Source organism: Anas platyrhynchos, chromosome 10 (assembly GCF_047663525.1).
Source record: "Anas platyrhynchos isolate ZD024472 breed Pekin duck chromosome 10, IASCAAS_PekinDuck_T2T, whole genome shotgun sequence".
NCBI classification, from domain to species: Eukaryota; Metazoa; Chordata; class Aves; order Anseriformes; family Anatidae; genus Anas; species Anas platyrhynchos.
Genome location: NC_092596.1, coordinates 22,315,206 through 22,338,563, shown reverse-complemented (window position 1 = coordinate 22,338,563; position 23,358 = coordinate 22,315,206). Strand labels below are relative to the sequence as shown.

Below are 23,358 nucleotides of genomic sequence, written 5' to 3'. Positions count from 1 at the left end.
CATTAACAATCTGATAGGTGATTTCTAGTAGGCAAAAGACTGCAGCCTGAAGTCAAGAGGAAACAGAGCTGGCACAAAAAGGGAATGCACAGTAGGGAAACAGGTAACATGGAGAAAGAAGTGAAAGGAAATAGTGATGATCTTAGCAAGAGAACTGGTTAGCTTACTATGTAACACTAAGGAAGAAACTTTTCACAAGTAAACAGCAGTACTGCATTCTGGTGAGAGAAAATAGAGAAAATATCCTTTCTGAATATCTGGATAAGAGAATACACTTGATTCAAAGAAACTTGGCCTTTGAGTGACATTTTTACTATAGTGAAGAGAACATTTAAGACTTTTTTGAATGATTAGAAAAAAAAAGTTTTATGATCCTGTTGCTGAAAATACTTTGTTTTAGCTACTAGCTCTCAAAGAATCAAATATGCAGTGAAACTGGAAAGCAAACATACTACACTGATCATTTAATTACTAATATTCCTCATTAAAGTTCCTACATATCTTATATCTTATTTTCCAATATTTGCTGAAGAATGTTTTCAATTACAGCTGGGAAAAAAAAAAAAAAAAGACTCCTAAGAGCTGAAGTCTCAGGTAGAGTAAGTAGTAACTGATAAAACGTATACAACAGAAACCATGACAAACTACAGAGGTATGAAAAAAATGCCACTATGGAAAAAACTATGGGTTGCCTTTTCCAACTTTACACCTGCCTACAGGCCTGATATTGTAAAAGAATTTATCCTAGGATAAGAGGGCAGCATAGTTTATGACAACAATCTACCTAAAAACTCATTAAAGTCTTTTCTCTTGGAGTGACATGCATTATCAGCAAAGATTAATCTGATGAGTCTTTAGGTGAGCTCCATTTTTAAAAATGCAATAACAGAGGGCTTTGTTGTCATCTGATGAAAATCAATTAGAGTAGGTAAGGCCACAAGGAAAACTAACATCACTCATCACCAGCCCCCCGGCAGCTGAAATGATTTGTCTTCCAAGCTTGGGTGATCAGGAGCTGCAGTAATATCACAGGGAAATTAATTTAGTTTCTATATTCTAGACCCGCTTTCCTTGTTCTGGAGGACCTATACACAAATTACTTTTAATCAAGGTTGATGTGTTATTAATACTGAGGAGGATCTTTGAAGAATCATTTTTTTTAAATTGACTTAACGCATTTTTCACCTGTGTTTTGTATATAAACAGAAGGTTACTTATATTGCCCTTACCGTCCAGATTCTTTGTCCACTACAAGGCACTGCACAGAATGGCGAAGACAATAGATACCACCAAATACTGCACACATCCTAGAAACATAAAAAATAAAGGTTACACCTATCATGACTAATTGTAAGCAATGAGAGCACTTATGTTAAGCAAGGCAAAGCATTGTGCATACTGTAGTACAAGGTTTTTAATGACAAGCCTTAATCTCTGAATCAGACAATCAAAAAACAATCAAAACAGAGCATGTCTGTCATATAGTTTTGTAAAAGATTTGTTAACTTTTTTTTAATTAGCATTTATTAGAGTCCTCTTAATTGGTACATTAGCTTGAACACTCCTCTGTTAACCATCCTCAGTTATTCAGGATGGAAAAGCACCTATTTACTCAAGACAGGATGTCTACTGAGCATGCTGCACATGGTATAGAATGAGAATGTAAGACCACACAACAACCAAACCAAACTTCTACCAGAATTTTAAGTGTGGTTCAGAACTTATTTCTCTACTTCTACAAACTGTAGCATGGGAACTTTACTGACTATGAGCACATTTAATTTTAAGGGCATTTAGAAGTACCCCAACAGAATAGGGTACCTCTTGCGGTCTTAGGGTGATCTCGTTCAAGTAGTGATTCCTCCGAGTTCCACCTATATTAAGATACAGTTGCTTAAGATACTCCTTGTATGGAATAATGATAAAAAATATTCTAAAGAGAAAAAGAAACCTAAGAGAATTCAAAAGGTAAAATATACCAAGTTGTTTTCCACTTACAAAAAAATCTCAATACTCAAATAAATTACCAAAACAGAGATTCTGTAACAATCAGGTCAAGCTTCTCTACTTTGCCCTGATGCACTGAGCTACATGCAGTTGAGAATGACACTGCTGCAGCAGGGGTCAACAAATCAAACTCAGTATTGAACAGTGAACGGAACAGATCTCTGTGGGATGAGTATGTTTAAAGACACCACGCACCATGGCTGATCATAAGAAGCAACCTGCTGCTTCTCTAGAACTCAGTACGGCAAAAGGTAAAACAGTAAGAACACTTAAAACATTTTTCCAATTATTTTAAAAGAGAAATAATCTTTAACATTTCCAGACAGCATGAAAATTATCTAGTGGAATGAAGTAAAGAAAAAGAAAATGGGGGAGATGTACCCAGTCCCTTACAATAAGTTTCAGGTTTGGACTCTCTGCACTGTCTGATTCATCTCGGGAATCTTTAATTGCTTTTTTACCCCCCAGTAGTTCATTCAGATCAATCAGCTACCACTGACCTCATGTGTGCAGAATAGAAAGAACATAATCTGCATATTGTCATAAAGTGCATATCCTTTGCTCAGAGAGAACTGATGGGACAACTGTCAAATGCTATCAAGTGACATTTGACAATTATTCCTTTGTCCTACAAGTTAAACACACCTGTGCTCTTTCTGTGATACCTGTTATTCAAAAGTAAACAGCCTCTTGAAGGAAATCATGAACCGGTGCGTAGCACATTCAGTGCAGTGACACACTGTTCCATTTTGCCATCCCGGAGAAGGATACTGCGAGTTTTCCAAGTTCCTGTTACTCAGCTAAGCTTTGGTGTGACCCAGCCATTTGATGTTCAGCTCACACGTGAACAGAGCTCAAACTGGGAGGGCATAAAATTAGAAATGATACCTGCCATTTCATTAACAGAGTGCCTAGGTGTTGTATTAGAAATAAAATTGAGTCTGTAACACCCAAAATAGTGTAGTGCTGAAGAACATTTGTGCCTTCTTCACCCCTGACACCACATACAAGAACAAGAGGCAATAATATCGCATGTGCAATACTGTACTCTGAAGCACAGCAGCCTAAGGAAATGCCACCACTATTGCTAACTACAGGCCAAAGCAGAAGAGCCGTTATCCCAGACCACTTCTGCCCATGCAAAAGCAGGGAGAAGATGCACTACATTGAATCATCCTGCCTTTGGTTGTCTCAAGATTGCTGAACATGACACAAAGGTTAAACATCCACTGAAGAATTATAACAGAGTCTTGAGAAACTGGCTTACTATCTCTAATGCTGCAATCAATGACTTTTAGACTGATAAAGCATGTGTAAGGATCTTTTGGACCAACTCAGATGAATGTACTTCATATGGCATGACATTAAAAATAGTAGCTAATACATTCACAGACAAGTTTTTTTTTGTTTATTCCTTATTTGTTGTTTGTTTTTTGATAGATGCACTTCATTTTTCTAGCAGCTTTGAAAGAACTTTGCTGCTTGGCTCCACAAAAATGTCTTACAAATGACTTACTTATTTTCAAGAGTAGTCTGCTATCCGGTGGAGGAGGGCATGGCCTGTTTGCACTGTAGGCCAGAAGAAAACTTTTATTTTTAAATGAAAATAGGAATTAATTTCAATTGCATTCTGTTAAACAACTGTAAAGAGCCAAAATACCTACCAAAACAGCCTAGCTTGAAAATGATTAGGAAGAACTTGCTGAAATTATTTAAATACAGAAACTGAAATATTAAACTAAAAAGCATCCCAATAATTTATGACAAAATCACTGTGCTAACATCACTTTCATACAACAGGCTATTCCAGATAATGTGACTGCACTTCAAGTACAAGGCAACTCTTTGATACCATTAACCCTAAATGACAGGCATTTAAACTGATATTACTCTAATTAACTGGCTACTGCCTACACCAATAATTCAAGTTTTGCTGAAAGATAGCAACAACACTGTACTCTACTTCAACTTTGCCCTGGTGACATCAAATCATATTACAACTAAATTAACAGTTGTGAAAATTTTTGGCCCGGTAGCCCTCCATCATGCACAGCCTTTAAATGCCATTTCAGTTCCCATCAAGGCAGGAATCAGCAGTTGTAATTTTAATACAACTGTGAAACAATTGGACATATTAAAAGCGGAACTTTTGACAGCATATTCATGATGATTTATGAGTTTGTATATAATTTGATTATTCTATTAATTTTTCTGATTACTGATTCAGCTAATACAGTGAAGGTCACTTACAAAATAAATCTTCATTACATTTCACAGAAAGTAACTGCCTCCAACTAGTTGTTTTCTTTAATTAAACACTAATGTAACAAGAGAGAAAAATAGGCTTCAGGGCTGCTGCATCTGTTGCTACAGGAGGAGTTTACCACTTTGATGTAATGCTCTCCGATATTAATTGAACAAAAATAGAATGCCTCTCCAGCTGACATCTTGATTTTCAACACAGATATCAAACACCCTTAACTTACAGACCACCATTAATTCATTCTGAAACTGCACAAAAGAACTGGAAAACTGTATCACAAAGTATAGTTTCACACACGCAAAAATAGCTTTTACTTCTAGCATATATCCTGCCTTCTGTTTTTTAAAGGCATGGAGGGATTAATCAAGAAGTAGTTGTGCCAACTGTGTAGACTTTACAGGAAAAAATAATTTTCTTAAAGATGAATACTGCATGAACAGTTCTGGAGAAAGATCAAAGAAAAACATGTGAAAGGCTGAATTAATAAATTGTCCTCTTTCAATTTTTTTATTTGTATACAAACAGCAAGCAGTATCCTGGTTCTTAGGTGAAATTCTGTTTCCTGAAGGTCCCTAGAGAACTTCAGCATTTCCTAAAATAATGTTTTATGTTCTAAAAACATTAATAGGTAGAATATAGTCAAATCAAATAATTACAGTGACCGTAGTTCAGAAAACAGAATTCATTTTCCCATAACAGAGTTCCCATAGAAAAAACACGTCTCAGTATGTGCAGCGACCACCTGGGTTAAAATTAAAAAAAACAAAACAAAACAAAAACACGTGTAAAAAACATGTAAAAACCAGCACCAAAGGAATACTGATGACAATCTCTGTCACCTAGAACTGTCCTGGCATTTAGAAAAGTATTGGAAAAGATAATACATGACAATAAATTTTTAGGCAAGCAAACGAAGAAAGTGTCAACTACTTAGATCTTTTCCTGGAGACTGTGTTCAGCATTCCTGTAAAGTTTTAAAAATGTCCAGATAGATTTTATAATTATCCTAGTTTATAATTCCAATTAACAAAACGACAGTTTTAAAACCACCCAAAAGTTTTCGCAGGAACCAGAATACTACAGAGAAATATGTATTCAATAGTGTGAAGAGTTGTAGCATAATGTACAGTACTTGACAATAAAATGAGTAACGATAAAAACTGGTTTACTTGATTCTGCTTTAGAGCAGAAAACTTGAGAATCTGAGTAACATATCCAATTATCACTTATCCAAAGTACATCAAAATCTTTATGCACTTTTTCCATAGCTACAAGATAGGTATCATTTAAGTTTATCTCCCTGCCTAGCAAGAATTAATGTTTAGAGTTCATGATGTCTGAGCAGTCAAATCTGCACTGAAATGCAACTATTTCAAAAGTTTTTAAATTTGACTTCCTATTGCGTGACATACAATTTTAGGGTTTGGCAAGCCAGTGTTGTTGCCAAAGCAAGATTCTCTTCCAGAATCAAGCTCTCAATTCTGTTTATCCAAACATTCAACTATTTAACTAGCAAGTATCCGAGAAATTAAGTTCAAAGCACTGTAGCAATTTCTCAGAAATTAAAAGGAGAAAAAAACAAGAAAAAAAAAAGTTCAGCATTTTTTGTACTTCTGTGATATAAGTTAACCACAAATGCACCCTGAAGACTAATCTCTATGGCATGTAGAAGCGTGAGACTTGCCTTCCTGCACGTTCAATCAAGCTTGTAAAAGAAGCCGTTCCTCACACAAAGTCCTTCATCTGCAATTATACAACAGTTCTGCCCTCAAAGAGGAGCTTGTGAGATCAGGACCATAGGGCATAGACACAAAAATGAGCAACTGTAGAAACCAGTCACTGAGCATTAGGTCATCTATAAAATGCATTTACGTGCTCTCTGCCTCCAGAAAAGACATAAAAATTCTAGATATCTTATCCCGCAATGAAATTCAAAGACTTTTACTAATTCAGTAATGTTTTAGAGGTTACCTTTTCTCTTTTAGTTTAATGAAACTAACGCTATATTGCATTTGCACTTACATCTCAGATCTGCAACAGAGAAAACATTCATGTTGTTTCCACAGATCTGCTCATAACGCTGTAATGTATTCAGATGTCTGTGTCCATATTCTTTAATATGAGCCATAATCTGCACTTACCCACACAAGCAGAGAGTAATTGGCTTGTTACAAGACTGCTGAGAGATAATATCAAATAATGTATTAGATACACTTCCTTCATACTATTCTCTTTGTCTTAATTATCAAAGAAAATCAATACTAAAATAGCATCTCCATTAAAACATTTGTATTTTGCACTTTGTGTTCCAAATAGGTTTGTAAAACAAAGAAAGACTTATCTGAGTTTATATATATATATATATATATATATATATATATATATAAAGTTACATTTGTTTTTCCCATACCACAGGGTATATTCCAACCCCTATAATGCAAACAATTCCTTGACTGAAAGTTTTCTGTGCCTACTTAAGTATCTAAGACCCATATACATTGTCAGCATTCTTATGGTTCGGAGTATTCCATGTAATAGATCCTAATGTTGGCTGGAAGTCTTTAGGAGGCATAAACTTTTGAAGACCACTACACACCTAGTCAGTGAAACAGTAAGGATCAGAAAAGGGTTCATATTTGTAAATAATTTGCAACCAAACGTCTCACTGAGAAGATAAAATCTAAAATGGCAAGGTATTTTCCAAGTCTCATACACTCAGAACACATTTCCCAGCAAAGGTTATTTCCAAATTAGAAGTCTTTTCCTGTCAAATCCCGAGAAATAATGTGGGCAAGGACACAAAAGCATTCTATAGCTTTATTAACGACAATGCTCACTGATCTGTGAATAACCTGAAAAAAATGAAGATTATTGAGTTACTTTACCAATCCATCCATCCATCACTAGAGAACAGGTTTCAGTATGATGGATTATTGCACTTCCCTGATGTTTATCCCAAGAAAGAGTTTCTCCTTAGGGGGAAAAACAAACAACTGATCCTACAAACAATCATGCTAAACACACTTGTCTATTGTGCATTCAGCTACCAAGAAATTGAAGAGAACTACATCAAGTTTGCCTTTAAAAGACAAACCACACAGGAAGCTTTATCTAAAAGCTTCCTAGACAACTTAACATGGACATAATTGGAAATATTAAGTACCTGGGACAACCTTCTAAGCTTCAACATTTGTAGCAGTTAATAGCCCAAATGTACGGGTAAAAACTGATTGCTCGTTTCTGAAATACATACAGGAACCTTCCAAATCAATCACAGAATCCATCATATCTCAGCCTGGACTCTTAATCTTCTTGTAAATACAGGGATTGAAAGGGATGACCCACCTTAATCAGATCTTTCCTCTACCACAAAATTACCCCTGCCACTGGCTCTGACACAAAATGACTCATTTCAGCCAGAACCTGCAACAACTACTTAAAGGTTGTATCGCCCACCAAATGCATACACAATGAAAAAGTTCAAAGCCTATTTATAGGAAATGCAAGCCATTAATTGAATACCCATAGAAATCAGTGAATCCCTGTAGCTCCTATGGCAAAGCAGCAACAGACCACCTATTACCATGACCACATCTGTCAATTCTTGGATGACTTTTAACAAAGAAAAATAAATACAGGATGCGTAACCCCTCCGAGCCTTTACAAGATGACAGATGGCGTACAAACAGACTCCAATTCTCTCTAAAACTTCAACTAAGAAAATAACTGAACTACTGATTAGAAAGTACTTCCATTTGGATGCTTGCATTTGCAAGTGTCCAGAAAAAAGAATCTGAAAACAAACTGAAGAGAAATTAGACACAGACTTGCCCAGAATTTGGAGCGTTCACAAAGCAAGCCCTGATAAAAGTAACAGAAGTGAGGTCACAACCTGCAGCTGACTTCTCAGCTAGCATTCACCCTACTCAAGCCACACTGGCCATGGATCAAGAGAATCACCACTGAAAACTTCCAGGAAAACTTCTCAAACAACAGCTGAAAATAAGATGCATATTTCACTGACAAGAAACACCGAAGTCAACTATTTACAGTATTTCTAAAGCAGCACTTTCAAAGACTCCTCAAAAACATTAAAAACAAATTAAAATACTTGCTTCTGAAAAACAGAAAAGTAGATAACCTAGTATTTGGCAAACAAACAAATGAACAAATCTATAGTAAACTAAGCAGTCTTACTTCACCTGCTAGTTACAAAGGAAAAATTGTAAGTTGACAATTTTAAGATTTACCTCCTGTATCAGGAAATACTCGGGGCGTTTCCTAATGATTTCGAAAAGCAGGAAAAAATACTAAATTTTAAACAATCCAGATGTTGCATCAGTGAGGCCTTAGAGCTTACAGTGATGCTCTAATGATGTTCATAGACATTTTTTCAAGAAAATGAAAGTTGTATTGCAGATTTGCAACAAATATGTTAGCAGTGAACTGCAAAACCCACTGATTTCTATAGCTGCCTTTCCTGTACTTCAGTGAAGTTTTGGTGTGTTATGCTTACTGTACCAAAGGAAAAGGTTCGATTTGATTTTCCCTAAGAATAAGATGTTATTTATTTTTTACTAAGCAGAACACTATTACTTCATTAGAAAAGAAAGAAGAAAAGTGTTTCAGATCTGTAAGTTTGAACCAAAGGAAGCTGCTCATATACAGGCTAACAAAAGTTCTGCTGCTTATCAGCTTAGAATAACACAAGGCTTCCAACGACCTTCCTTGTACCACGAATCCAATTTATGGAGACAGAAATCTCACATCTGTACCTCGACATATTGGGAGGTACATTACAGTGATATAAAAGTTTAATTTTCTCTCCTAAACCATACCTGTTTAAACCAATAAAGAACTAACACCGCTTTTCCTCACTCAAGTGTCATCAGTAGTTATAAAATGTTGTACTGTTTATGCAGAATTCATTTGGAATGCAAGGATGTGACTTACAAATGTCTTTGACTCATTCACATAAATATGCATGTATGCCATTTATAACAGTAGCCTTGATGAGAACACACAGTGTAACTGGCTGCAAGAAACGCTTAAGAGGTTTACATTAAAACAGAATATAGAACGGTGGTTAGAAATCACAGAACAGGTGACACCTTACTCTGATAACCTGGTGATAAAAACTGTAGGGCATGATGTATAGGTTGTTGCATTGCTACTTTACTATACAGTCTGAACAGGATTCCTCAGTTTTATCAAGACATAATGCCCAAGGCAGACCAGATAAAGTAATTGCAATTAATCTAAAAAAATTGTGACTGCCTCCTAAACCGTTTGTTCATTTACAGAAGAAGACACTTTAAACTTCTTTATTTTTTTACCGGAATGTTACGTAATACATTTTTTTTAAAAAACATAATTACTTCTTGGTTTGCTTCAGCAATTTAAACACTCTCCTTAGTGTACTCGTACGACTTAGTATTCAACAAAACCAACCAACCAAAACAAACCTAAAATGCACTAAGCAATGGGTATAAATAGGAAGTTCAATTCACATTCATACTCATGGAAGCCTTCTGATAAGAAAATTTTAAAAACTTCTAGACACCATTATTGCTAACTCTTGAAATATATTGCTGTTATAGACAAGAAAATTGACAGTGCTGGCTATCAAACAAAATGAAGCCAGAGAGCTTTCCAGAATGCAAGACGAACTATTTTGAAAAGAATCTACCTAGGAAGACATATAACTGAAATTCTAAAATTGTAGTTAAATTTAGTGTAGTAAATGTAGTTATATAGTTAAATTTAATTATTTTTTCAGGTAGATTAAGGTCTAGTGAGACAGACTGCAAAACTTGTGCTTCTGTCATATCTCTGATTATCTTTTGATTTGTTAATCTATTGGTATCTGTTGGTCAGGTACGGGTATCTAGTGATGTATGAAGTCCTACAAAACAGAAAAACATCCATGATGTCCATAAACACAAGTTCTACTGCATCACTATGCCCAGAGTCCTTACGTGGGAAAAAAAATTAAATTTTTTTTCCCAAAATCTCTGAGTGCTTAACTACATAATTCCACTTAAAATAAATCTCTATACAAACACAGTTTAAGTTACCGATGAAAATCTATTGAAAAAAAGCTACCAAATAACATTTCTAGTCATTACTCAGTGAACTAAATTACTGAACTAATTACTCAGTGAACTAAAGGAACCATTAGGTAATTATACAGTTAAATACTGAAACATCAGATTGGACAGTTCTGCATGGCCTTCACTACTTGCTGAGGCCAAGTAAGACCTTCCACGATACGGCCAGCTGCTGGTGCCAAACACCTACTTTATAGACACCCTCCACGAAGTATAATGATTATTCTGGAATACTTCCATCAACACAGAAATGCATCTATCCTATATACTGCGACATCGGCTCAAACCACTAAGGCCATTCTTCTAGCAGTAGCTTAAGTACTGTTATAAAGAAAAACACCATCTATCATGCAGACAAGTCAGGAAGATAACGTCCAATGGCATGCTATAAAACAGAATTTCTTAATTGCAGCACACACAGAAAAAGCAGAATTTGTCCATCAAAGAACAAAGTAGGGACTTTGCACTGATATTTAACTGAATGATATATGAATGCATCACTCACAGACAACAAAACGGCCTCACAGTGCAATACCAGTTTTTAAATAGAGCTAATGTTTACTTCAGACCTACAGGTTACTACATTAAAAACCCACATAGAGCAGATGGAAAGGCTGCTTGCCAGCAAATGAAAAGAAAAAAAAAAACAACTCAGCCTTTTAAAAGCCAGCTGAACTGTTGGAAACAACTGAAAATTAAAACTACCCCTCTCTGCACATGTATTCTCGATGGCCCCAGAGCACCAGTCAACAACTCCCCTACAAGACCTATGACCCCAGCACACCTCTGCAGTCACACTGAAGAATACACATCATGCCCACAGTTCAAGTGAAGGGGCTGAAGTGGATGTTGTAGTAGAGAACATATGGCTGCTGTTTAAGATGTTGGAATGTAAAATTGCAATATGGCGCAGAATGGCTCAGATGGCTCAGGGCTTTAGGATGTCTTATATGCTGTTCAAGTCACAGATGGAAGCTTGTGGTCTATAGACACAGATCTATAAAATGATGCCAAGAGTAAGTGTATGATTTCCCATCAGTTGACCTGAGCGGTTAAGTCTGTGATACAACAAAGGTGTCAGCACTGCGTAGTTTTTTGCTTAGTAATAAACTGGACACATGGCACTACTTTTGTTCTTTCAGAAAAATCCAGTTTGCTATTAAATACAAACCTACGAAAGGACAAAAAACTTTCTAACACTAAATGCACTCTCAGCAGGAATTAGCAACACAAACTGGTAACATACATCCCCTTTTAACTTCACGAAGATTGAAAGACACATTTTCTCAACCTACCAATATGCACAGTCATCCTTTTGGACAGACACTGCTCCAAGTCTCCTCTGCCAGTTTTAAAAAGGGATAGCAATGTTTTAAATTATCCCATCCACTTCCTAGCACTTATTACCAAATGCAGCCATCACAACCACCACCCATGGCAATTTCTATTTGTAACGGAACAAAAATTGTTCCCAAGTATTAATATAGCATAAATTACAACACTTCTGCTTTTCTGAATGAAACTCTTCAAAATCTAGTTTCCTGATCTGATCAGCTTGGTGCTCCAACATCCTATAAAAAATTTCTCTTCCTCCTAAAATGTGCTTTTTTTTTTTTTTGAGAATTTTGTAGCCAGTGAAAATATAAAGCAAATAAAACCAACAAGAAATTGCTAGTAGAATGATTTCTATTGAATGACCTCCATCAGCATTAGGTTACTGAGTACTTCCTGTTTTGAAGAAAGGTATTAAAGACAGTAGGGCCTACCTGCAAAAGCATTGTGGAATCTCGCCTTGACCATACAGAGGAAACAAAAATGGTGTATTGCCATAGCGGCCAAGGCACTGAAGAAATTTTCTTGTTGCCTGAAGACCTTCAACAGTGCTGCAATCAGTCTCCGAAACCATTGCAATAGAATGAAGAATGAAGTGCTGCAAGCTAGGTGTTAACTTTCGTGTTCTTAAGAACTGAGCAAACGTACTGTTCTTGTAGTCTGAGAAAAAAGTAAAATCAGGTAAAGGATACAGCATGCCATCTGTATTTTCTCATGTACTTCAACTTAAAGAGAAAACTTTTCTATTTAAATACACAAAGATAAATCTCAAAAGCAAATGAGTCGTTCAACAAACATTGCTCAAAATGGATTATCAAAACTGAGGGAATTTTAATTACTTCCATAAATTTAGTTTCCACAGAAGACAGAAATACCACTCCACTCAAATATTTCAGAATAACACAAACCAACTGCATGAGACTCAAACCTTCTAGACAGCAACATCTAAATACGGCTTCCTCTATTTATTACGTTACAATGATCTAAATCCGTTTCTCATTTTTGAGAAATGTGAGAAGCTATGGACAAAAACCCACTGGTTTCCAAGAGCCTGAGGATGCTAAGTTACTCAGATATCCTGCAGTACACCCATTCAAGAAGAGTACTGCTGAATCTATGCTGAGGTAAATATTAAAGTGTACAGAGAAGTCATCCACTTTTTCTTTTTTTAATGAGAAGGGGCAAAGTTTATTTCAAATATTTGAAATTGACGATTTGCTCACAACAAACAAGTACAGATGACATACACAGCAGCCAGGGATGAGGAAGCACATTTCCCCTTCAAATTAATACTACTGTTGACACAGTTTTAAATTCATAGAAATTCAGGTCTTTCAGGAAACATATAATACAAGCATTGCATTTTACTTATACATCTCTGAAAACCTTCAGTTACTTTCATAAAACCTGTTTGTTTTTGTTTCTGTAAAAGACTTGCATTTAAGCAATAACATGCTTCAATACCATTCAGAGTTCTGTTCTTAAGCTCTTTTCAATTATGTGAAAATTCACACGAGTCAGAAGCACTTCCATCAATGCTGTGCCTAGTGTTTATTATCAGGCCATGGTATTGTGTTTAAGATTCAACCAGCTTTATAATGAATGTATTTTACTACCTATTGTACAGCAATGCAAAGCATAAAATGACAAGTTTTTATCATATTAATCGTCTTACATAACTCCAAATTATATCAAAAAAAGCTTTAAAAATATTTTAACTATCATGAACTCTTCCTAATAAAAGTGTGCCTTTCAATGTATGTAATGATCTCACCAAGAGCAATTTTAAAATTCTGAAGTCTTTACATTAGACTAACCTGACTTAAAATACTCCAAGTTACTTCTCAGGTTACTTTAAAGTGTAGGAACAAAATGTGTTTAACTATCTCTGGAAGTAAAATAAATTTAATGTCATTTAGGTACATGAGGTTGAAGAGGAAAAGTGACTAACGGAAGGAAAGTGATAGACACCCACTCTCTTCTTCGGATGAGGCTTAAATAGAAGAATTTAAATTGAATTGGTCTGGAATTTAACACTGGAAAAGGTCAGAGCATACTTTGAAAATGAATCCATAAAAATAAACAAAGTGAAAATACAGGAGAACTATCAATATCGTGCATAACTGAGTGAACTCAGAAGACAAGGATGTTACACTGTTCAGTGAAACACTACCTTGAAATTCATCAGGATGTTGTTCATAGTCCAAACAAAACGTCAAAAATTTCATTAGCATTCGCTTTTCTACCATAGTGAGCTGTCTGCTGTTGAAGACATCTGCTCTAGAACAAGGTACCTGGAAAACATTTTTTTTAATATAATTTCAGATATTGTCCATATTCTGCATAGGAAAAACATGAAATAATACTATAGCTAATTACCTTACAGATATTTTAAAGTCCTATCTTCTATTGTAGTTACTTTCTTTTTTTTACTTTCTTCTATTGTAGTTACTTTATTTATTTCCATTTTCTATTATAACAACAAGAAAAGTTTTCTGTTTTCTACAAAAATATTCTAAAATCTTTTTCCTCCTCTTTTCCTTTTAATTTCTCTTCAATTTCACTTGCATCTCCTCTGACTGCAGTTTTAATGAAAACAGCTTCCATTAATTAACTATGCCATATATCTCCTGTTGCCATTATCAGACCAATGATTTCTCTCCTCAGTAGCAGAGAGGCAAATCAAGTCTATGCCAGGTATTTGAAAATCTACTACCTGTGAATCTTTAAGAATTAACTGCTGAGTCAGACCATGGTCTAAATATTTGATTAGACAAAGATTCATGAGAATACGTTACCAAACTGCATTTTTTTTTTTTTAATATTTATATATAACATTTACAAACCCTTCTCATTCCAGGAATGAAATAAGTATCAGGCCATTTTTAATTAGTAGCTTGTTACAAAACTCTCATGAAAACAATTTCAAGCTTTTTGACTTTAAAAAGATGAGATTAAACACACACAGTACATTGTTCTACAATACCTGTTCTACTTTTCCTTCTCGAAAAGCAAGAATTCTTGTAGCATTTTTAAACTCTGCATATCTGCTAACGTTTGACTTAATCAGAAGGTCAATTAACAGACCTCGGGAGTAAAGCAGCTGCACAATGAAAAAAAAAAATAATGGTGAGTTAAGAGAAAATGCTTACATCAAAAGAAAATAGTGACATCAACAGTACTCATTTGCAAGATATTTTCTGTAACTCTTCTTAAGTACATACAGTAAAATCCCAGTAAACGAATATCAAAATGTAATAGGTGCAAAAGAATATTAAAATAATTGAAGTGATCACACAGAGGCAATCAGGTGAGCAGTCCGTAGGAGAGAAGGGGAGAAGGTTTCAGCTTACTGCTCATTTGGTTTTAAGAGTTTGGGGATCATAACTTAAGAGAATCATCTTGGATGATTTTCTGAATTGTACACTATATATCCTTGATCACTGTACTTTAAAACCATCACTTCCAAATATCAGTGACGTACATGATCCTGCCTAAGTAAATCATCACTATCTATTTCTTAAATTACCTGAAATAAATCAGTTAAGGTTTAATCTGGTAGAATTTAAGATAAAGGTTTACAGGAACACTCACTAGGACACTAGCAGAAGGTCTGTGTCCAAGTGCTGGAGAGAGACAATGCAAATTTTGCCAGAGCCGGGGGGGGAGGCGGAGGAAGAACTCTTTTTCATTTTTAAAATATCAAACATCTCCATTTAGATTGATTTTCCTTTTTTTATTTTTTTAATGGTAGTATTTTTTAATGGTAGTATTTAAAAAGAGCAGCTTTGCAGATACTACCTACATGCTAAATTTCAGGAAGTAGTTACTTTTATAGATAGTTTTCTGACCTATGCTTTACAGCCTCTTTGATTATAAACAAACATTGAAGAGCAACATATGAAATTGCTTCTCTTCATTATCATAGTACTAATGCTGGTTTACTTCTCCAGAGAACGTATTTTTTGCTTCAAAGGTACTGTATCAGACCTCTTAAAAAAGTTGTGGCCTGTTTGCTTATTTTAATTTCATCGCATCAAGCAAAGCAAATGTACTCTGTCAGTAAGTTCCTACCTTGGAAACTAAATCAATATTAAACCTTCTGCCTTCCCTAACAATTTGGGAATACATGATTTTCTTTGGTTCTTGGGCAGAAACTTCTGATGGTGCAGCTTCAGCTTTTCCCAAATCCAGAGCGGACTCGCTTGAAGATACACTAGGAGAACCTTCATTCTCACAGTTTACTTCTGTATCATTCTCTTCCACTGTACTTGCTGTATCCACGCTTGCAGCCTTTTCTGGTTCGCAGCTCTCAGCCCTTGCTACGGCACTGTCCAGTGGTGGGCACTCTTTGTTTGGGTCCTGAGCAACCCCCTCAGCACCAGAGGCTCCAAATACAGGCAGCTTTGGCAATGCACCGGCTTCTTCAACATCTTTGGCTGAATCCTGACTGATTAAAAACACAAGGGAAAGAAAGAGGGAAAAAAAAAGTCTTTAAGAGTCTTTAAATCTTGTTTAAAGTTTTGAGTCTGTGCCAGGAATGGAAAGCTCAAGCCCTTCTTAAAAAGCATTAGCTTCTTTATCCTGGCCAAATCGGGTGTATCACACCCACTAAAGAATTCTGTTTCTTTGACTGAAAATCATTCAAGAGGAGTACTTTTACTGGGGAAAAACGCAAGAAAACACTTTTGTGTTCTTATTTAACGAACTCAAAAGATTGAATGGGCTTAACATGAAAATCAAAGCTCCACTGGTGATACACAGTACACATCTACATGAACAAAATAAAGGTATTTTTAAAAATGGAGTAACACAACCTAAGTTTTTCCTACAGATAAAAACCCTCTAAAATCAAAATGCAAAAAAAGGCATTAAAGTCATTAAGCTTGGATATGTAAAAAATGAAACTCGCAGAAGAAAATACAAATGCTTTATATAACTAAGACTACTTTCTCTTATTATAACAAGTCCTTTAGAGCAACATGGAATTTTGAACTGAAGTTTACGTTGAAATTTTGATTACTTTTTTCTGCTCTTATCTTGCGTTCAGTTTAGCTGCTCAAATAATGGCCATACAGAACAAAGTTCCCTCACATGGCTAAGTTAGTATTTTGCGTGTTACAGATTTGTTCATTGTTCTGATGAATTTCTAATATGCATATGATACAGGCAGGCAGTTAAAAGGAGGGAAATGACCACACAAGTGCTATCTAGTCCATTTCCTTTTCACAACACAATTCTTTAAAATTCCTCTTACAAAGCAGACCTGCACTTTTAATCATATCTACTCGTTTTATCTTGAACTTCAATGACATCTACCTTAGAAACTGGTACTTTTGAACTTAGAAGTTTAGTTTATACTACCAGCTGAGATGAATCAAATCAATGTCATTGTAAGTGAAAGGAGTTCAGCAATAATTTTACAGTATCTTTTTATCTTTCTACCACAAGCCATTAATGCACTGAATAAACAATTTAATCTTGGCTGAAAACTAATGAACTACGATTTTAAAGGTGACCTGCAAACTTACAGTACAAAATCTCAGTTACTGTCAGGATGGTTAAAAGTCACTGAACACCAAGGAATTATTCAGTACACATAAAAATGCTCCTTCAAGTATCTGTAGACTTAGAGATGGAAATAAGAGGCACAATTTCTGTTCAAGTCAAAAATAAAATGGGAAGAAAAATCCTCTCTTTTCAAAGTTCCTCCTTGCTTATCTCCTTTTGAACTCAGGGAGCTTGTATGGGCTGATGAACGTAAGAGTCTCTTGCATCTCAGCTTGTGCACAGCCACCAGGAAGCACTTATCTGTGAATGGGGTAAAATATTGCCCTGGGAAATACAGGAATGGTTACAAGGAAGCACTAATGAAAGAAGTCTGTTTCTGTACATTGATTTTTTTTTTTTTATGTCTTCTTGCTTTATACTGCAAGCATTAAATAAGTATAAAATATAAAAGACAAAGTACTTTGTCGGTTGTTTTTAAAAAGTAATCCCTATTAAACTTACAAATGAAGGTCAATTCAATTTTGGGGTTCTGTTTGGTTTTACTTACTTATTGTACTTATTTTAAGGATTTTGCAATATGGTGTTAATAAAGATGTGTTAATGCAATAATGAAGAATAGTATTTTTTATTCAACCATCCTACAGTTTTCTGTAACTCAAAAATTCAGAGAAAATTCTTTCTATCTTCTCCCAAGTTCAGTGTAACAGCATGTTTAAAATGTGACTAAATTGTATTGTTATTTAAAAAAATCAAAATAAAATTTGGATTCACAATACGTGGTCTTTTTAATATCATTGAAAAGCAGTTTAACAAATGTTGTATTTACATATTTTAACTCTATTCAATTCCATCTTAATGAATACATACATTTGTATGATTTGCATCTCTACACATTTCATAATGAACGAGTAAAACCTGTATATAATCTAAATTCATGACATTCTTCCTATAGGAAGAAATATCCCTGAATAATGTAAAAACTGTCTATAAAAATCACTCAAATTGAACTTTTGTACCAACAATTATTCTCCTAATTCAGAAAAAAATAATACATCTGCAGACAAATTGTTGTGTAAATTTAGAATATTATCTTCTACCATTCATCAATTAATGGTACTAACAAAGGAATATCTTAAAATGAATGTGTCTTATTAATGCCTTGTAACAGCAACCCCTTCAGATAGGTCAAATGAAAAATTGCCAACCAGCTGGTTAATTTATTCAGCACAGGTGTTCACTATTTATTTTTCAGCCATTTGCCTTTTTTCAATACAGCTTGTTGTAGACACAGTATTCTTTTCCTTTGATGGATGCACTTTGTTCTAAGGCCATTCATTTCAGATTTGCACTGTGTATATTATACTGCTACCCAGCTGTTTATTCTTTCAAAATAAATGTTTAATGGTTACTTCATAGGAGTTATAAAAGTTAAGCAAAAACAACAGAATCTAGCCAGAATGTGTAAATTGTCAGAAACACAATAATTGACTCTCTTGGAAAGTTTTGTGTTATTTTGAAAAACTTTTTCTTTGTTAGGTTTATCTATCTACCCCCTGTGTGCTGGGGGGGGAGAGAGGGGGATGTTTTCTTTTTGGTTTTGGCAATGATATAGATGGACAGCATGGTACTGCCAGACTAAGTTAAAGGCTTAAAAGTAGATCTAAGACAAAACGGAAGACTTGAGTATAATGCTCACTTCAACAAACTGTTAAGTCTTAGTGCTAGAGAACTTACTTTTGAGCCAACCATCAATCAATAGCACATCTTAGAAAAATCGTATGTAAAGTTAAGAGACTATGAAACGTAATCTAATATTGGCTCTGAACAGTATTTAATATATCAATATGATTACAATTACAATTGATACAGCTTTAAAGCAAGCATAACATTTTACCTGCTCTAAGGTTTAACAGCCATTACTGTGCAATAAAGAACTCTGGAATATTCTGAACTTGTGACCTTCAGATTGCAAAACAGGCATTTTTTGTTTGTTTTAAACTGCGATGATTACAGAAATAAATATGTATTTCTATACAAGTATCTATCAGTGTTTCCTCTAGCTACCTATGATGTTATCTAGAGGATTCAAAGTTAAACTTAAATATGTCTCCTAAAGAACCTTTCAGGAATTAATTCTGCACAGTGTTCAGTTCAGTGCAAAACTCCAAAGATAAAAATAATGAATACAAAGTTCAGTTTTCAGTTGAGACCCCTCCCCATTTCCCTTTACTATTACTATGGCTATGCACTACTCAAGGTGAAATGCTTAAAGCCAAAAGCACAATGTAATCATTTACTGAGGGCATGAAAGTAATTTGTAGATTTTTGTATTTATACTTACTCGCCAAAACAGAAAGCTTCTACGTGTTCAATAGTTTTATCCTTCTTGTTAAGAGAGATAACTTCTTCATTCTCAAGGATCAGTTTTTTCCAGTCTTCACATTCATCACTGTTTTCTGACTTTTCCTTATGAAAAAGGATTATAAAATTACTTTTTGTATTCCCTGGCTGCTATTAATCTATATAAATCTTTATATTCTCAAATAACCCGTTGTACCTTTGTATATGTTAAAAAAATACATGAAGAATTGTTTTTACTGTTTTAATGCCCTTTCCATACAGATTTTTGGAATTAAAATAGAACTGGTTACTTTATTATAGCACACTAACATTTGTATTACTTTACTAGCTCTAGTGATCTGAAAATAATGGTAAATGAAATGCAACTTCTAGTAAGAGATTTGAATGTAAGTTTGAATACAATCTTATGAAAGACAGGTTTGTTGCGTCCAGGTTATTTCCAAATTTTGATACAAAACTCTTTGAATAGACACCGTATAAAAAAATATATATATTAATTTGTCTAAACAGGAATCTCAATCATGTAACAGAAAACTGAGAATACTAAAGTTCTGAGACTAAGCAACTCCTCTGATCATACCAGAGTAGCACCATGTAATATCAGGCATGAGACTGAACTGAAAAATCCCATCTTGTACAGACCAACAAGCTCATAATGCTTCAGTAAATAACGCAACCAGCCATTTGCTAATACAGTCTAAGTGCTCACTCTCCTAAATAAATACCATCTTCAAAAGATTTCTAGTAGACTGTCATGAATTAGACAAACTTTGGTAATTGAAAACTACACTATCAAGATTCATCTTTCTGTCCTGGTTACAGAACATTTCATTGCAAGGATCCAGTAACTGCCTTTCTTACAGTTACACAGAACCAGCTGAAAGCACAAAAGAAAACCAAAGGGTGTTGAAACATCAGTGTAGGAAATTTGCAGAAGGTGCTCAGAAAGGAATCAAAACTAAAGTACAGTTGCTTCTACAGAAATTCAAGAACCTCAAATGTCCAACGCAGCACTAGACTGTTTGGTCTCAGATGGTAATTCAGTCTTAGTATAATAGTATAATCAGGTGTATCAGTCTTAGTATAATAGGCCATACAGATGAGTTTTAACCAGGAAAGGTGGTAAGTAGAAACTTACTGGATTTGTAAAATTACCAAAGAGAAAGAACACTGTGATAATCTGTTTTATAATAAATTATGCAAACAACTGGGATTGAACACTAAAAAACATTAAAATAAGTAATCTGAGAAATTTTTACCTGATTTTCTTTAATCCAGGACAACAATCCTGAAAAGCTAAAACTGGCCCAGTTTCCACCATAGTAATTTCTCCTGCAAAGAAAAAACAACAGTGAAAATTGACAGACAGAATACACAGCCTTTTCAGATTTAAAGGAAAAGACAAACAACCAAGTTTTGAGACATTCAAAATATTTTTGATGACAGATTTTACAGGTGCAATGTACACAAGTTGGTATAATATTTCAAAATCCTTGACTAGATGTAAAATTTCCATTTTCACTCATTCTATTAATCTCTGATCAAATAAACCGTAGTCCAGTATCCGATTATTCAGATGGTAAATTAAATAATGCTGAGAAAAGCACACAGGATGCTGCAAGTAAATAAAAATATAGATAATACTGCTTTTTTGGCCAACTCTAACTCAAATATGTACAGCACTGTGGTCATCTTTACTTAATGTGGAGTCAAACTAACTAGTCTGCCAGTTTCAATTTTGCCCTCAGAAAAGCCAGTTAAGGTTCTACACTCAACAGTTTCAAGTTCTTGCAGGACTTACCAGCTTTGACACACGAAGCCAGCCATACAGCTTCTGATTGAAGCTGATTTGAAAGCTAACACAATAGCACCGCATGCCACCTCTAAACTAACAGTAGTTCCTGAGGTGGATGGGCAAAAAGGTTAAGTAAATTCATCTTGGGTGCAGACAGTAGAACTCACATCTCCCTTACCCATTATGTCAAGTAACAGAAAGTTCACTCTATTGTTTATCTACTGTTCTTCTACAGAACAGATTACAATAGACTGTTAAGATTCTCTGGCAAAATCATCATTAAGCTGCATATACTGTAGGTGGAGCCAAAGGAACTGATTTGTAGAAAATGATCCTATCTCCTTGACTATTTTTCAGTTTATATATATCACCTTCTGCCTTGAAAATATTGGTTTACCTGCTTTAAATCAAAGGAAATCAATAGTTCTGCTGTTGATCAGATAGTTTCTACACGCCCTTTTAACTTTTTTTTCTACCAGTATTTCTCTAAACATTGGCCATCTGGATGAATTAACTTCTGTTACTGTGCATATCAGATCTTAAATATTTAACAACTTAAATGGGAAAAATTGCAATTGGAGCAACTGCATTTGATAAAATCAATAGTTCTTACAAAATAAAACGGTCACTTTAGGATTTCCCTCTGTTCTCTGGCACTGTTGCTGGCACTTCAGGAGAGTGCAGGGTACCAAAAATGCCCTCCTGAATGGCCATCTAGTGTTACTGCATATGCTAAAAAGGAACATTTAGGAAGGAAGGTAGTTTTGTATTTTACATGTTAACGCAGACTGGTAAACCCAACAAACTTAGAATCTTATCACAAGCACCTCCATTTCTGGATTGTAGAAATAAGTACAATAAAAATGAAAACTTAAATTTGGGGTTGATTCTGCTGTTTAAGATGGGGATGTTTTTGACAAGGCTTATCTGTACCGACAAAGACTTCATTAAGAGTGTCAGCCCCCTTACAGCACCAGAGGGTGATGCTCTATGCTATGTTGCTTACTTAGCATATGAAAGACAGATGTCTGCTAAACAATGCCTAATTGTTCCTGACTAGAAACTGACCTAAAAAAGTCTTTCAGCCACTGCAAGGCAATAGTGAAGAACATAAATAGGACATCTTTTGAAAAGACAACAAAATGCAGCATTCACTGGATAAGGATGGCTTCAACTGTTTAAGGCCATGAACGGGGAGGACTCGGTCTGTACTTTATGGATACCCGAGCTGTTTATCCTGCAGTTTGGTTATTCCAAGAACAACAGCTTCATTTGCAGATCTGTTACCAACCAGAAATTCTAATCATCTATAGAAATGAGTTCGTACTTACCTCTTTATGTGAATGATGTGGGGCAAGGCTTAAGAAGTTTGTTTGGTATCATTTTGATTACAAAGTGAGGAAGATTAAACGTTATTACGACATGCCTGATTCCGCCAGATTTCAGTCTGCGTAACAGCAACTTGCTGTTGTTTGCCCTGATAATGTCAGCTTTGTTTTAACTGTCAATAGCGCAGGTCAATTTCTTCCTCTTTCTTGAGATTCCACTGAATAACAAGTTCAATACCCATATATTATCTGTTGCTTCCGGGACTTCCAAAAAACCCACAGCCACAAAGATTTATTTTTCAGGGAATCTGCTGCTTAGCTCCAAGTTTCCTTGAATATGGAATACAATCTGGCTGTCAGAACAAGCAAGGCCATTGATCACAGAAACCGCAGAAAACACCTGCCTAAAATTAGGACTGCGTTTCTTGAAACTATACCAATAAAAATTCAAGCACATTTAGAATTAAAACTTTCAGTAAGAGAAACTGATATGTTATTTTCATAGAAAGTTATGAAAGTTTGTTTGTGAGCTGCCAGACACCTTTGATGTAAACATTCCTCTGTTCATCAGGTGGATTTTCCTTTGAAACTGCTTTCCTTTTTAACCACCACTGATGTGAATCAATCTTTTCAACAAAGCACCACATAATT

General features: G+C 35.0%; 1 protein-coding gene across 1 annotated transcript in view; it reads right to left on the bottom strand.

Annotated features, from left to right (window-relative positions):
- Positions 1-23,358, bottom strand: part of CHM (CHM Rab escort protein) — a 57,997-nt gene that overhangs the window by 18,436 nt on the left and 16,203 nt on the right. Inside the window, exons 3-9 of the mRNA XM_038184003.2 lie at positions 20,844-20,916; positions 19,565-19,689; positions 15,787-16,162; positions 14,699-14,815; positions 13,886-14,006; positions 12,147-12,372; positions 1,230-1,307 (exon numbers count right to left, since the gene is read on the bottom strand). Of these exons, the coding sequence (XP_038039931.2) occupies positions 1,230-1,307; positions 12,147-12,372; positions 13,886-14,006; positions 14,699-14,815; positions 15,787-16,162; positions 19,565-19,689; positions 20,844-20,916 (1,116 nt within the window). The remainder of the gene's footprint in view (positions 1-1,229; positions 1,308-12,146; positions 12,373-13,885; positions 14,007-14,698; positions 14,816-15,786; positions 16,163-19,564; positions 19,690-20,843; positions 20,917-23,358) is intronic.